Source organism: Cebidichthys violaceus, unplaced genomic scaffold, assembly GCF_023349555.1.
Source record: "Cebidichthys violaceus isolate CVI_PGR_0920_01 unplaced genomic scaffold, fCebVio1.0.p SCAF_31, whole genome shotgun sequence".
NCBI lineage: Eukaryota > Metazoa > Chordata > Actinopteri > Perciformes > Stichaeidae > Cebidichthys > Cebidichthys violaceus.
In genome coordinates this window covers 366,204-382,617 of record NW_027176495.1, presented here as the reverse complement: position 1 = coordinate 382,617, position 16,414 = coordinate 366,204, and the positions used below count along the sequence as shown (strand labels likewise).

The 16,414-nt window shown below is 37.7% G+C and overlaps 2 protein-coding genes across 11 annotated transcripts in view; one reads left to right on the top strand and one right to left on the bottom strand.

The window, feature by feature from the left end:
* The first annotated feature begins 3,327 nt into the window (after positions 1-3,327).
* drc1 (dynein regulatory complex subunit 1 homolog (Chlamydomonas)) lies at positions 3,328-9,150 on the top strand. Of its 4 annotated transcripts, none has more exons than XM_068724600.1 (15): positions 3,328-3,424; positions 3,624-3,750; positions 4,151-4,278; positions 4,410-4,593; positions 4,715-4,852; positions 5,464-5,550; positions 5,705-5,827; positions 6,069-6,196; positions 6,307-6,441; positions 6,560-6,992; positions 7,521-7,610; positions 7,695-7,778; positions 7,899-8,023; positions 8,224-8,373; positions 8,510-9,150. In XM_068724600.1, exons 1-15 carry the CDS (start codon positions 3,348-3,350, stop codon positions 8,607-8,609), a joined length of 2,109 nt encoding a protein of 702 aa, XP_068580701.1. In that variant the 5' UTR covers positions 3,328-3,347; the 3' UTR covers positions 8,610-9,150. The 4 variants fall into 4 exon arrangements, with proteins under 4 accessions (XP_068580701.1, XP_068580700.1, XP_068580699.1 ...); XM_068724599.1 differs by having other exon boundaries at positions 7,896-8,023; XM_068724598.1 differs by having other exon boundaries at positions 7,695-7,799.
* A 189-nt stretch (positions 9,151-9,339) lies between these two features.
* The window catches only part of otofa (otoferlin a), an 80,179-nt gene continuing 73,104 nt past the window's right edge, over positions 9,340-16,414 (bottom strand). For all 7 annotated transcript variants that reach the window (XM_068724561.1, XM_068724568.1, XM_068724569.1 and 4 more), the window contains one exon: positions 9,340-9,534. In XM_068724561.1, coding sequence (XP_068580662.1) covers positions 9,348-9,534 — 187 coding nt within the window. In that variant the 3' untranslated portion in view covers positions 9,340-9,347. The remainder of the gene's footprint in view (positions 9,535-16,414) is intronic.

The following is a 16,414-nucleotide window of genomic DNA, read 5'->3' as shown; positions in this document are numbered from 1 at the left end:
GATATTTAATTATTGGCCCCACATCCGACATTATTTTAGAAACTATTTTAGGCTTTTGTTATAGGTCAGCTTTGGACTCTTTATTGTCACTGTGTAAAAGAAATACAAAGATTTTTTTTTTAGTTTGCTGCAAGAAGAACATTTTTCATTTGAACTGACGTGTCAGGTGTGCTCACGTTTACACATGGATTGTTTTAAATGAGCTACGTTGTGTATGTTTTCTTGGCCACAGTAGTTTATGATACGATGCAATGATGAAGGCAGCTGATTTACCCTCTCACTGAACCGACTGCAGGGCAGCAAAAAGAACACAATCCAGCAGTAATCATGGCCTAATGCCACACATAATTATTGTACACCTAATCCACTCTCAAAGAGCTTTGATAAGAATAAAAATGACTGTGAGAATAATAAATTACTGTAAGTTACAAAGTGTTACAGTTTATGTGGAAGGAATTAATATGATTTTGTAAACTGACTAATATCTTGATCCTGACTGCTTGCTCTAGTTCTCTGCTGGATTAAAAGGGGGAACTATAGAATGGACAGTCTATAGACATTTGCAAAAGAAATGACTATGGCAGTTATTGCACATTGATTTACATACAAAATGGTAACAAATTAACCTTTAAACACTGTAGCATAGTTGCACCTTGCACAGCTTCATTTTAATGCAAAACATATAGTCCCTACATCAGCAATGCACCGGAACATAACCAACTGTAATTATTGTAATTTGGTAATACATGCACACTGTATTTGATCTAAAATACACATGCTATAAAAACGGCAGTATTATTCCAAAACTAGACTCCAACAGTTTCAACAAATAACACTTTTTTTTATTGATATATTTTTAGAAAGAAAGTAGAGTTCATCTAAAAACCTCCTCAAATAGAGCCGATGTTAGATGAAGCAAAGAAACTAAAGTAAAAGGGAAAAATATCTCTGGACTTTTATGAATCCAGAGCATAAAATTGTGCAACAATGTGTTCCTTTCTTTAGCTCTCAGCTCCTGTAATGTTTGAACGCGTTAGTTGACTTTTTTTTTTTATAGCTGAGGAGGGAATAAAGCAGAAATGTTGGAGCATGACGGCTGAAGCTGAACTGAGGATTGTTGGTGTTTCAGTGGCTTAACACAAACCTTTCCTCAGACCGTGCCTGATAAGAAATGAGAGACTGTGAGCGACAAGTGGGCTTCACTGCACAGACCTTGATATCATTTTATTTACTACAACAATTACGAGGGCAACAAATCCCCAAATGTCTCTATATGTGAAGGTTAAAACATTTAGAGGCAACGTGGTTGTGTTGGGGAAAAAACGGTACGCCTGTTTGCAATAGTTGCTCCTGCTGATGGCAAAACATACTTTTCTTTGCACACGTTACCTTGATACAAGGCCAGTACATTTCATATTTGATAGAGGAGTAGGGGGAGACTCGTCGTATTGTTCCTGAATCTGGCCTTCCCTTTTTGTTTATTAAATCTAATTCTTGTTAAATGAATGATTTGTTCTTTGACAAGGTCACGGCCTCCGTTAGACTAAATGCCTTTGAATTCTCTGCTGTCCCCTGCAGCCGTCCTCCGCTCCTCTGTGTTCTGTACAGTGCACCCCCCCCCCCCCCCCCTGTGTTACGGTGCAGCGAACGTCTCCTTCGTTATTGCAATATTAAGAAACTGTTAGTCGGGACTTAAGTTGTTATGCAACCCCCTCCCCACCACCAACGCTCTAAGCTGTCAGTTAGTTAACTGGCTGAAGGTCAGGCTTAGATTTTGCACCTCTCAACCCCTGAGCAATGAATATGATGCTTTGTTGAAGAAGGAGTAAACATATGCCCCTGGGGGTTGGAATTAGCAGACACACACTCATGCACCCTCTCTCACGGAGCATATGCAGAGTGAATGGGGCTTATTATACACCTGCGAGTGGGGGTCAAAGTCTGTCAATCCCTAGCTTATGGTATTATAATAGATTATAGAATCACTCTCTAATGGCAGTCATTCAGTTTGTAATCTCTGAAGCTTGATGCAAAAGCACTCAGCGTTCCAGCTAAGGGTCTGTTGAAAAATAAGGCCTTCTCCTCATTCATCCCTCACTTCCCCCCCTTTCACAAAGGTCTTATGACAAGTCAGCTGTTGGTGACATCACAGATGCTGGATCATATGTCAGAAACCTTTGCTGGCTGACTTACATCCCTTTTGGCTCAGTAGCAACTGAGGCCACTTGAGGCCAAAAGAGCGGCGAGGTGCCCCAAGGGGGGGGGGGGGGGGGGGGCGATGGCGAGCATGATAGCTGCCAACGGGCAGGGACAGTAGGGGGGCACTCCTCAGGGCAGGAACATCTGACCCATGTGTGGATTTGTTTTGTGTCAACATCCAGAGAGTGCCCATCTTGCCATCAGCTTGAGAAGACATGTATCATTTGTGTGGAGTGTGTGGCTGAATTAGAAAGTCTGAATTTTAAGCATGTGAGTGATTGGACTTGTTTTTGAACATTGCACATGAGAGCGCTGCTTAATCTGCGTGTGTTTGAAACATGCATCTTGTCAAAAAAGTGAAACGTTTCAAGTGTATTAGTTCATGGAACCTAAGTAGGATTTTGATCACAAGACCGTAGCGCCACCTCCAGTCAGCTTCTGAATATAACACTTATGTCACTTTTTTGATTTTGCTCAGAATGAAGAAAGCCTACATTTTTTTGTGTGAACATTAACGCCCTCACTTGTAGCAGTGTTTAATGTTTAGTGATACTTCTCCCTCACTGCAAAACTTTTAATCAATATTTGGCCATTTTTATCACATGCAAATGAATACCATTTATGAACCAGATATATACCATGTATTGTACTATTATGCACCTGTTTGTTTTTGATTGTTTTCTTTTTCTGTTTTAGATAACTTATGATTTTTGTACACACTAAGTTCCCCCTTTTAAATGTTTCACTCTTCATTACAGAAGTTTGGAAATATGATGCGGCCACTAGATGGCAGCACCACGCCACTTATGCTATATATACCAGACTCTGCGGGTTCACGAAAACGACCTACATGCTGAATGAAAACCTGCAAGGCTCAGAGCCAGAGAGCGTTGAAAGTGAAACGTAAAGAAAATACATTCTAAATATGCAGTATGTCGTTCTGGTTCTTGTATTTTGTGCACATGATTTTGAAGTTTTAAAGCTTACGAGGGACACTTGAAGGCAGCACGCGTCACTCACTCTGTCGCCATACCAACGTTTACCAAACAGACTGCGGCGACACAGACCCGTTACTTTGTTGTTATCTTCACGATCGTTACAATATTTAACAGTTTATGACAATAACTTCCATACAGCAGACTCTTAATATGGAAGAAGTTGATGTTGATCAAGAAGAGGAGTCTGAAGCTTCTGTGTTGTCCGGAAATCAAGAGGCTACGAGCATGTACGTTTAGTTTAACGTTACCGTAAATACTGTGATAATTCACTTAGATTTCGATAAAAGTATTAATCCTAATATAGTTGTCATGCAGCATGTTTTATTTGTTATGGTAATAGTTATGATACTGATAACATGTGGGTTAGTAATATTCAGAGACTGCAGTTTGAATCTATTTTTTATATCGTTTGCATACAACCTTCAGGGTCCCCGCACAGGAGTTTGAAGTGAACCCCGCTACGGAGGCCCGTGAGGAGCTCGATGAGGACCTCGATGAGGAGCCGGCCCCGGAGAGCCAGCCTCCAGAGCAGGAGGCTGAGGGAAGTGAAAAGGTTTGCTTAGTTTCCAGATACAGATCCCTTTGTTGTCTGACTCTGAAGTCAGTGTAAACCATCAAAATATCTTATTTATTCTTATTTTAAATATATATATATATATATATATATATATATATATATATATATATATATATATATATATATATATATATATATATATATATATATGTATATGTGTGTGTGTGTGTGTGGGTGCTGCTGACACAATTTGAGCAAGCTCCTATTACATTTTAGTTCACTTAATTTGACAGTACAAGGGCGGTGACATCAAGTGATATTAAGTAATGTATTTTTCAAATATAGCTGGTTATGGTGATATTCTTGTTAATATAGTGACCTACTTTATTTTACTTGAGAGCCATTTCCTGTCATTGTCCTTTTGTTTGTGTGTTAGCTGATCGCTCCTCAGAGGATGATCAGCATGCAGAGAGATCTGACGACTTTGGTAACCAACATCCAAACTGCAGCCGACGCCAAAGAGTCCATGAGAAGGACAGAGCTTGAGGAAGCTCGGAGAATGAGGTGATTTCAGTAAATTCACCATTATTTATTTTGCTACCATACCTGTGTCCTAAACCACATATACAGACATCTAAAAAAAACAAAAAACAAAGGGGTAATCTCACTCTCCCTTTTGTCTATCTTCCCTCCAGGTTGGAGCGGCTGGAGAATGACGTAAAATCCAGTCAGGAAACATTTCAGGAGATCACCAGAGGCTGGTCGGCAGCTAAGCAGAAGGAGGTCCCTCAGGATCTCCAGGAGGCCCTGAACAACCAGCAGCAGTTATGTGCTGCTATCATAGAAGACAATAAAAAACTTATAAAAGACCTGCAACAGGTACACCTATCTATCTATCTATCTATCTATCTATCTATCTATCTATCTATCTATCTATCTATCTTCATAGCTAGTGGCCTTGTCCATTCATAATTTCATTTCCTGTGTGTTGTCTGAACAGGAGATGAAAGCTGGAGATGATCGTTTTGTTAAGGACTTGAGGAAGCAGGAAGAGGAGCTCAACCTGCTGATAGAGAGGATGGAGAACCAGATCAAAACCCTGACAGAGGCCTACAGGGAGGAGCTGGCCCAGATTTCGGTGGGACCCAGATCTCAGTCAAGAAACAGCTTTAAATAATTTGTAGATTGCATTTTAATCTACAAAGGGTAATCAGATGGATGGGGCTTATTGTGTCAGTGAGCAACAGGGAATTCATTTATTGTCTTGCTTAAATTTGCACGATTGTTGTATCTCTCTGGCTAGCATGGCTCTATGAATGACGAGGATCCCCTTTAGTACCGCCATGAGGTTCACATTGTGAGAACAGAACCCTCATGTCCCTCTCATGATTATTTGTAGTAATGTTGGTGATCCTCTGACTTTCCATCTAGCATCATCAAATCAACATTTTTATATTTTTCCAGCACTTGGTTTATGACCAAATACCTGCAAAACGGACGTTTCTATCAGCCTCAGATGTGCTTTGTGTTTAGAATGTTAGCATGCTTGCTAACGTGCAGAATTAAGACGGTGAAAATGATCAACATTAAAGTGCTTAACCTCGGCTTGTTAGCATTGTGAGCATGTTATCATGCTAAAGTTAGCAGTTAGCTCAAAGCACCCCTGTGCTGCTACCATGGTTGTAGACTGTTTTTAGTCTTGTTCATGTCATTGTTGTCATTCCCACTAATGGTTGCTCTTGTATTTAGAGAGTTTATCAGCTGGAAAGTGAAGTCTTACTTACAAAAGACAAGGCTGAATGGGAACAACGCATTAAGGAACTTTGTGAGGAAGAGGTCAGGAAAACTAAAATAATCCACACACACACACACACACACACACACACAGCTACACATGCATACTCGACCTTCAGTCTGCTTTCATCATAATTCATATCTTATATCTAACATATATCAACTCTGTATCTAATGATATCTTCTCTATTTCTAGCTGGGGAGGTCGACGCAGTGGAAGAAAAAAGTGGAGGAGTATGACGCAAAATTTCAAAATCACATGTTGGAGACCATTGACAAGGATGTCTATAATCAGACAAAGCAGAATATGAAGTTTCAGGTTTGTACAAATATCACGATGGACACCAATAGCTTATTCTTTGAATGAAACTTTTGTGTTATGAGCTCCCTTTTAGAAAAAGTGAATGCTCCTGATTAACCCAGCTTTTTCCTTTGATGTTAATTGGAATCAGCCTCAGAAACCAATAATAGAGCATATAGAAGTAGTGAACGTTTCAAATGTGTTGACACACAAAAGCCCAGTATTTGAGTGCCCTAACATTCCATTCTTGCCTCTGCAGGTTCTGGAGAGACACCATCAACAGAAAAAGACCGGCAAAATAATCACGGTTCTAAAACTAGTCAAGCCAAAAGTTGAGGTACCAGTACAGAGATTGAATCTGAACCGTATGAAGAAAAGGGCCGTCAGGTAGCACAGATACACACACACACACACACACACACACACACACACACACACACACACACACTGGTGTATCTAACTCACCCTCTGTTTCTTCTGCTGGTTTTGTGTTTCAGACTGCACATAGAGATTAGAAACCTTCGCACTAAGTCTTCCAGTGAGAACAAACAGTATACAAAAAAGAGCCAGCATTTGCTTGAGGAATACAAACACAACATCCAGCAATATGAACACATTCAGAAGAACATCAAGTAAGTCATAATCGTCCTGTCAGTTTTAAGTAACACTGACATGCTGTAGGACAGAGTTTTTTTTTCTTCCTCTTCTTCTTTTTCTCTTTTCTTTACACCTCCACTCCACTTCATGCAGGCACTTTGCAGCTGCTGATGCCAGACAATTTGAAGAGATGTGGCTTATGATGGACGCGGAGGTGAAGCAACTAGTGGAGAGGGTTTTGGTCATCGACTCGCTGATCTGCAAGGAGCACCTCGGTTTAGCCTGGGAGCGACCTCCCATGGAATTCATGGAGCTCTCTGGTCCCATCCAGGCTCAGAAACGGGCCAGGATGCCTGCCCGCCAGGGGGTCTCCCAGCTGTTTCACACCGGGCAGAATTTACAGTGTAGTCAGAGGATGATGGACCTCTCAGTCGGGCCTAGGCCGGAGGCTGACACTGAGGGCATGGATAAGGACATGTACAAGGAAGGGAAAACGACGCAGAGTGAGAGTGGTGCAGAGGTGGAGGAAGGGAAGCAGTCTGTGGAGACACTGAAAAAAGTGATGGAGCTGCTGTGTGATGAGGCGGTGAGAAACAAGTCCATTGTTAATATTTAATCCTGGAATAGTTTATTAAGCAGATGTGTGTACAGAAGCGGACAAGAAGTCTTTTTTTTCAAATATATTTACATCAAAACAACGAGTAATAACATGTGTCTTTAAGCATACATTATATTAAAGGAAATCTACACTTTAGGAAATACACTTTAGTTAAATAAATTGGTTAAATAAAGCCTGGTACATAACCCCCATAACACAACATGCTGTTTTTACACTTTGAGTTGTGTATGGCTAATACAAACAAAATGTTATGTGTTCATTTGTGAGCATTACATGTTCTGATGGCTGGGTTTTGTGACCTTTGTGAACCGGTCTTTATGCTAAGCTAACCTGCTGCTGGCGGTAGCTTCATATATGCCGTACGGAAGAGAGTCAATCATCTAATCTAACTCTCAGCAAAAGAACAAATGACTATTAAAGGATAGGTTTACAAACAGGGGCCCATGTGAATTTTGAAACAGGTTTTGGTTGAAGTGTCCCTTCCTTCTCTCTCAGGGCTTCCTGATGGAGGATAAACTCCTAAATCTACTGGCTCCCCTGGAGAAGGACGAACAGACCGTTCTGAAGCTGGGCTCTCTGCTTTGCGTGAGTTCACGTAGTGTAATGCAATCAGTGTACTACGGTATGGACCAAATACTGAACAAGCTGCCATATTGCTTTCTCTTCCAGTCTTTTGGCATTGAAGAGGAGGATGTGCCCAAGTTGGCTGAATTCTTATTAAAGCACAAACATCAGCAGAGAGATGAGACTGAGGTCAGGAGGGGCAGAGATGAGGTTTGCTGTGGATTAATGCTTGTGGGAAATATGGCCTTGAGTCTTTGGCATATAAGAGGATCGTAGTCAGTACTATTTGTGCATTTTGTCTGCCAGCAGGATGTTTGTGTTGAGTCGGGTGAATCCAGTAACAAGGAAGAGGATGTGAAGACCTCTGAACTCATCAATCCCAACCACATTCTGCCTGCTCTGAAGAGTTTCCTCGAGCGGCACATGAGGTCAAGGTAAGACCACATTTGCACTAATTTAAACTACTTATTCACGAGCAATAGATTACTCTCCATCATTACTGTACCTCCACACCAACATAGGCTCTATTATGGTTGTCAATTGGACTGTCTGTGAGATTTGAACATGAAATTATGACACCGCAGTCCTCCTCTATAAATGTGTGACGCTTATGTTTTTCCTGGTGCTTTCTAAGGGAGAGCTCAGCGAGCCAAAGTCATAGTTTTCACGTAGAAGCCTGGGATACATCAGGGGATGAAGCCTACTGGGAGAGTATGGGCAATATAATCTCTGAAGACAAAGTAAAACTCTGGGATGCCGCAGAGAACACACTAAAGCAGTACCTGTCAGTAACACCCACGCACGCACACACACACACACACACACACACACACACACACACACACACACACACACACACACACGAACAAAGCAAACGCCCTCTGTGCTCACGTGTTTTGTGTTTTTTTTCTTGCTTCCAGGGCCGTCCTGACAGAGATCTCTGAGCTCGTCCCTGAGACTCAGAGTCTGGAGCAGCAGAACGCAGAGCTGCGGATGTTGCTGCAACAGTCTTTGAACTGAGTGTGTGTGTGTGTGTGTGTTCATGTTCGTGTATCTGTTATAGTTTTCTTGTGTATACGTCACATTGTTTTCCAGGTATTCACTGAGAGTGAGGATTGAGGAACTTTCCTAGCTATCGTGTAGGAAGAAGTAAAAAACAGTGAGGTACTATAAAGTGAGATGCATAATGTAATGTAGTGTTTTTTATAATTATACGCCATGTCTTCGTCTTAAAGTAAGTAAATAAGATTTGAAAATGCTTTTCTTTGCCACATTTGAATAGCAAATTGAATACTTTTGGTTTTTGGAAACCTGTTATGTACATTTTTCTGACATGTTATAGACCAAAAGATCAATGAATTAATCAAGAAAATAATTGGCAGAATAAACAATAAGGAAAATAATAGTTAGTGTCAGCCCTAGTGTATTAAAATAATCCAATCTACACCTATATATACATTATATAGGGCAGAAATGAATGTGCCTCTACTCTAAGCTTATTGACCTGACGTCTTTGATTCTCTGACAGGTCAGCACAGAGCCGGAGATGCCGTGATGTGTGAGGAATCTTTAGAGTGTGTGTAAAAGGATTCATATTCACTGTAAAATAAAACCTTTAATAGATAATGGAGAGGTTGCAGTTTTTATATTTACAGTCTTATAAGAAAAACAAATCGTTTGGAACAAGTAACTCCAATATCGGTAAGAACAGTTCATACGGGATACAAAGTGGATACAACATAGTGCAGTACGGTGGTTTCATCCAGCAGTGTTGAACAGCGTATGGCTGAGCTCTGAGGGGAACGAGTAGAAGAGCAGAGCCAGGAAGAGCAGACCCAGCACAGCAGCCAGCAGCACCGCACAGCGCAGCCTGTAGTGCCTCCAGGTCAGGATGCACACCGTCCTCACTGGGCTCAGTAGCCACGACATGCTGGTACTGGGACGACTGCGCAGAGAGATTCTGAGATTAAAACAGCGCTCATTGTGCTGGTGGAACACTTTCATTACTTTAACAAAGTCATTATTTGTGCCCTAAAAATCGGAACTTTATTTTTTTTCATTTGGTGCTCTGACATTTTTTATTCTGCCTCTGATATATTATTTTTATGACATAGTATACTGTGACATTTCTTTATTCTGATTCTGATATACCGTGACTTCTTATGATATACGGTACTATGAGATGTTTATGATATACTATGCTATGATTTGTTTAATGACATAATATACTATGACTTTAATAGCATATTATACAATTACCTTTTCATGATCTTTTTGTGATTTTTCATGATACTATGACTTTTTATGGCATACAATGCTGTGTCTTTATGACGTACTATATTATGACAAATGATACTATGACTTTTTTTTAAATACTATACTATTTTTAAAAACTTTTTTCTGACATAATACACTGACCTTTTTATGACATTTTCATGGCATGCTGTATGTTGGAGACATTTGTAGCAAGCTCTTAAATAATTTCTTACTGTTTTTATTTACCTCAGTATAAATAGTATAGCAGCACCTAGTGGTAGTTTCTGGTGCTGAACCAGTGCACAAGGGTCACCTGACATCCCATCTCTCCAAGCTAGTATTGAAGGCAGGAGCACTTAACCCCAACATTGCTCCATGTGTAGATAGATACTGAAAGTCGTCTGATGAATGACTGTTTTTCACTTTTTTTTACATGCTATACTATGACTGTTTTTCACTTTTTGTGACATGCTATACTATGACTGTTTTTCACTTTTTTTTACATGCTATACTATGACTGTTTTTCACTTTTTTCGACATGCTATACTATGACTGTTTTCGGCATGCTATACTATGACTGTTTTTAACTTTTTTTGACATGCTATACTATGACTGTTTTCGGGATGCTATACTCTGACTGTTTTTGACATGCTATACTATGACTGTTTTTGACATGCTATACTATGACTGTTTTTCACTTTTTTCGACTTGCTATACTATGACTGTTTTTCACTTTTTTCGACATGCTATACTATGACTGTTTTCGGCATGCTATACTATGAGTGTTTTTCACTTTTTTCGACATGCTATACTATGACTGTTTTCGGCATGCTATACTATGACTGTTTTCGGCATGCTATACTATGACTGTTTTTGACATGCTATACTATGACTGTTTTTCACTTTTTTCAACATAATTTACTATGACTGTTTTTCACTTTTTTTGACATGCTATACTATGACTGTTTTCGACATGCTATACTATGACTGTTTTTCACTTTTTTCAACATAATTTACTATGACTGTTTTTCACTTTTTTCGACATGCAAAACTATGACTGTTTTTTACTTTTTTCGACATGCTATACTATGACTGTTTTAGACATGCTATACTATGACTGTTTTCGGCATGCTATACTATGACTGTTTTCGAAATGCTATACTATGACTGTTTTTCACTTTTTTTGACATGCTATACTATGACTGTTTTTCACTTTTTTCGAAATGCTATACTATGGCTGTTTTCGACATGCTACACTATGACTGTTTTCCACTTTTTTCAACATGCTATACTATGACTGTTTTTCACCTTTTTTGACTTCCTATACTATGACTGTTTTTCACTTTTTTCGACATGCTATACTATGACTGTTTTTTACTTTTTTCGACATGCTATACTATGACTGTTTTTTACTTTTTTCGAAATGCTATACTATGACTGTTTTCGACATGCTACACTATGACTGTTTTTCACTTTTTTCGACATGCTATACTATGACTGTTTTTTACTTTTTTTGACATGCTATACTATGACTGTTTTCAACATGCTATACTATGACTGTTTTTCAATTTTTTTGACATGCTATACTATTACTGTTTTTCACTTTTTTGACATGCTATACTATGACTGTTTTCGACATGCTATACTATGACTGTTTTTCACTTTTTTTGACATAATATACTATGACTGTTTTCGACATACTATACTATGACTGTTTTTCACTATTTTAGACACACCTGGGATGACCGTGGCTAAGTGGAGAACAGGGCTGCCTTTCAATCATAGGGTTGGTGGTTCAATCCCCGGCTCCTGCTCTGCTAGTCTCATGTCAATGTGCAAAATACTTAACCCCAAAATTGCTCCATATGTGGAGATAGATACTGATGAATGACTGTTTTTGACATGCTTTACTATGACTGTTTTTCACTTTTTTCGACATGCTATACTATGACTGTTTTTCACTTTTTTCGACATGCTATACTATGACTGTTTTCGTCATGCTATACTATGACTGTTTTTCACTTTTTTCGACATGCTATACTATGACTGTTTTTTACTTTTTTCGACATGCTATACTATGACTGTTTTCGACATGCTATACTATGACTGTTTTTCACTTTTTTTGACATGCTATACTATGACTGTTTTTCACTTTTTTTGACATGCTATACTATGACTGTTTTCGACATGCTATACTATGACTGTTTTTCACATTTTTCGACATGCTATACTATGACTGTTTTTTACTTTTTTCGACATGCTATACTATGACTGTTTTAGACATGCTATACTATGACTGTTTTCGGCATGCTATACTATGACTGTTTTCGAAATACTATACTGTGACTGTTTTTCACTTTTTTTGACATGCTATACTATGACTGTTTTTCACTTTTTTCGACATGCTATACTATGACTGTTTTCGACATGCTAAACTATGACTGTTTTTCACTTTTTTCGACATGCTATACTATGACTGTTTTTCACTTTTTTCGACATGCTATACTGTGACTGTTTTTCACTTTTTTTGACATGCTATACTATGACTGTTTTTTACTTTTTTCGACATGCTATACTATGACTGTTTTCGACATGCTATACTATGACTGTTTTTCACTTTTTTCGACATGCTATACTATGACTGTTTCTTACTTTTTTCGACATGCTATACTATGACTGTTTTCGACATGCTATACTATGACTGTTTTTCACTTTTTTTGACATGCTATACTATGACTTTTTTTCACTTTTTTTGACATGCTATACTATGACTGTTTTCGACATGCTATACTATGACTGTTTTTGACTTTTTTCGACATGCAAAACTATGACTGTTTTTTTACTTTTTTCGACATGCTATACTATGACTGTTTTAGACATGCTATACTATGACTGTTTTCGGCATGCTATACTATGACTGTTTTTCACTTTTTTCGACATGCTATACTATGACTGTTTTTTTACTTTTTTTGACATGCTATACTATGACTGTTTTTCACTTTTTTTTACATGCTATACTATGACTGTTTTTCACTTTTTTCGACATGCTATACTATGACTGTTTTCGGCATGCTATACTATGACTGTTTTTAACTTTTTTTGACATGCTATACTATGACTGTTTTCGGGATGCTATACTCTGACTGTTTTTGACATGCTATACTATGACTGTTTTTGACATGCTATACTATGACTGTTTTTCACTTTTTTCGACTTGCTATACTATGACTGTTTTTCACTTTTTTCGACATGCTATACTATGACTGTTTTCGGCATGCTATACTATGAGTGTTTTTCACTTTTTTCGACATGCTATACTATGACTGTTTTCGGCATGCTATACTATGACTGTTTTCGGCATGCTATACTATGACTGTTTTTGACATGCTATACTATGACTGTTTTTCACTTTTTTCAACATAATTTACTATGACTGTTTTTCACTTTTTTTGACATGCTATACTATGACTGTTTTCGACATGCTATACTATGACTGTTTTTCACTTTTTTCGACATGCAAAACTATGACTGTTTTTTACTTTTTTCGACATGCTATACTATGACTGTTTTAGACATGCTATACTATGACTGTTTTCCACTTTTTTCAACATGCTATACTATGACTGTTTTTCACCTTTTTTGACTTCCTATACTATGACTGTTTTTCACTTTTTTCGACATGCTATACTATGACTGTTTTTTACTTTTTTCGACATGCTATACTATGACTGTTTTTTACTTTTTTCGAAATGCTATACTATGACTGTTTTCGACATGCTACACTATGACTGTTTTTCACTTTTTTCGACATGCTATACTATGACTGTTTTTTACTTTTTTTGACATGCTATACTATGACTGTTTTCAACATGCTATACTATGACTGTTTTTCAATTTTTTTGACATGCTATACTATTACTGTTTTTCACTTTTTTGACATGCTATACTATGACTGTTTTCGACATGCTATACTATGACTGTTTTTCACTTTTTTTGACATAATATACTATGACTGTTTTCGACATACTATACTATGACTGTTTTTCACTATTTTAGACACACCTGGGATGACCGTGGCTAAGTGGAGAACAGGGCTGCCTTTCAATCATAGGGTTGGTGGTTCAATCCCCGGCTCCTGCTCTGCTAGTCTCATGTCAATGTGCAAAATACTTAACCCCAAAATTGCTCCATATGTGGAGATAGATACTGATGAATGACTGTTTTTGACATGCTTTACTATGACTGTTTTTCACTTTTTTCGACATGCTATACTATGACTGTTTTTCACTTTTTTCGACATGCTATACTATGACTGTTTTCGTCATGCTATACTATGACTGTTTTTCACTTTTTTCGACATGCTATACTATGACTGTTTTTTACTTTTTTCGACATGCTATACTATGACTGTTTTCGACATGCTATACTATGACTGTTTTTCACTTTTTTTGACATGCTATACTATGACTGTTTTTCACTTTTTTTGACATGCTATACTGTGACTGTTTTCGACATGCTATACTATGACTGTTTTTCACATTTTTCGACATGCTATACTATGACTGTTTTTTACTTTTTTCGACATGCTATACTATGACTGTTTTAGACATGCTATACTATGACTGTTTTCGGCATGCTATACTATGACTGTTTTCGAAATACTATACTGTGACTGTTTTTCACTTTTTTTGACATGCTATACTATGACTGTTTTTCACTTTTTTCGACATGCTATACTATGACTGTTTTCGACATGCTAAACTATGACTGTTTTTCACTTTTTTCGACATGCTATACTATGACTGTTTTTCACTTTTTTCGACATGCTATACTGTGACTGTTTTTCACTTTTTTTGACATGCTATACTATGACTGTTTTTTACTTTTTTCGACATGCTATACTATGACTGTTTTCGACATGCTATACTATGACTGTTTTTCACTTTTTTCGACATGCTATACTATGACTGTTTCTTACTTTTTTCGACATGCTATACTATGACTGTTTTCGACATGCTATACTATGACTGTTTTTCACTTTTTTTGACATGCTATACTATGACTTTTTTTCACTTTTTTTGACATGCTATACTATGACTGTTTTCGACATGCTATACTATGACTGTTTTTGACTTTTTTCGACATGCAAAACTATGACTGTTTTTTTACTTTTTTCGACATGCTATACTATGACTGTTTTAGACATGCTATACTATGACTGTTTTCGGCATGCTATACTATGACTGTTTTTCACTTTTTTCGACATGCTATACTATGACTGTTTTTTTACTTTTTTTGACATGCTATACTATGACTGTTTTTTTACTTTTTTTGACATGCTATACTATGACTGTTTTTCACTTTTTTTGACATGCTATACTATGACTGTTTTCGACATGCTATACTATGACTGTTTTTCAGTTTTTTTGACATATTATACTATGACTGTTTTCGACATGCTATACTATGACTGTTTTTCACTATTTTAGACACACCTGGGATGACCGTGGCTAAGTGGAGAACAGGGCTGCCTTTTAATCATAGGGTTGGTGGTTCAATCCCCGGCTCCTGCTCTGCTAGTCTCATGTCAATGTGCAAAATACTTAACCCCAAAATTGCTCCATATGTGGAGATAGATACTGATGAATGACTGTTTTTGACATGCTTTACTATGACTGTTTTTCACTTTTTTCGACATGCTATACTATGACTGTTTTTCACTTTTTTCAACATACCTGGGATGACCGTGGCTAAGTGGAGAACAGGGCTGCCTTTTAATCATAGGGTTGGTGGTTCAATCCCCTGCTCTGCTAGTCTCATGTCAATGTGCAAAATACTTAACCCCAAAATTGCTCCATATGTGGAGATAGATACTGTTTTTGACATGCTTTACTATGACTGTTTTTCACTTTTTTCGACATGCTATACTATGACTGTTTTTCACTTTTTTCGACGTGCTATACTATGACTGTTTTTTACTTTTTTCGACATGCTATACTATGACTGTTTTTCACTTTTTTCGACATGCTGTACTATGACTGTTTTTCACTTTTTTCGACATGCTATACTATGACTGTTTTCGGCATGCTATACTATGACTGTTTTTGACATGCTATACTATGACTGTTTTCGGCATGCTATACTATGACTGTTTTCGGCATGCTATACTATGACTGTTTTCGACATGCTATACTATGACTGTTTTTCACTTTTTTTTGACATGCTATACTATGACTGTTTTTTACTTTTTTTGACATGCTATACTATGACTGTTTTCGACATGCTATACTATGACTGTTTTTCACTTTTTTTGACATGCTATACTATGACTGTTTTTCACTTTTTTCGACATGCTATACTATGACTGTTTTCGACATGCTATACTATGACTGTTTTTCACTTTTTTTCACATGCTATACTATGACTGTTTTTCACTTTTTTCGACATGCTATACTATGACTGTTTTTCACTTTTTTCGACATGCTATACTATGACTGTTTTTCACTTTTTTCGACATGCTATACTATGACTGTTTTCGGCATGCTATACTATGACTGTTTTTGACATGC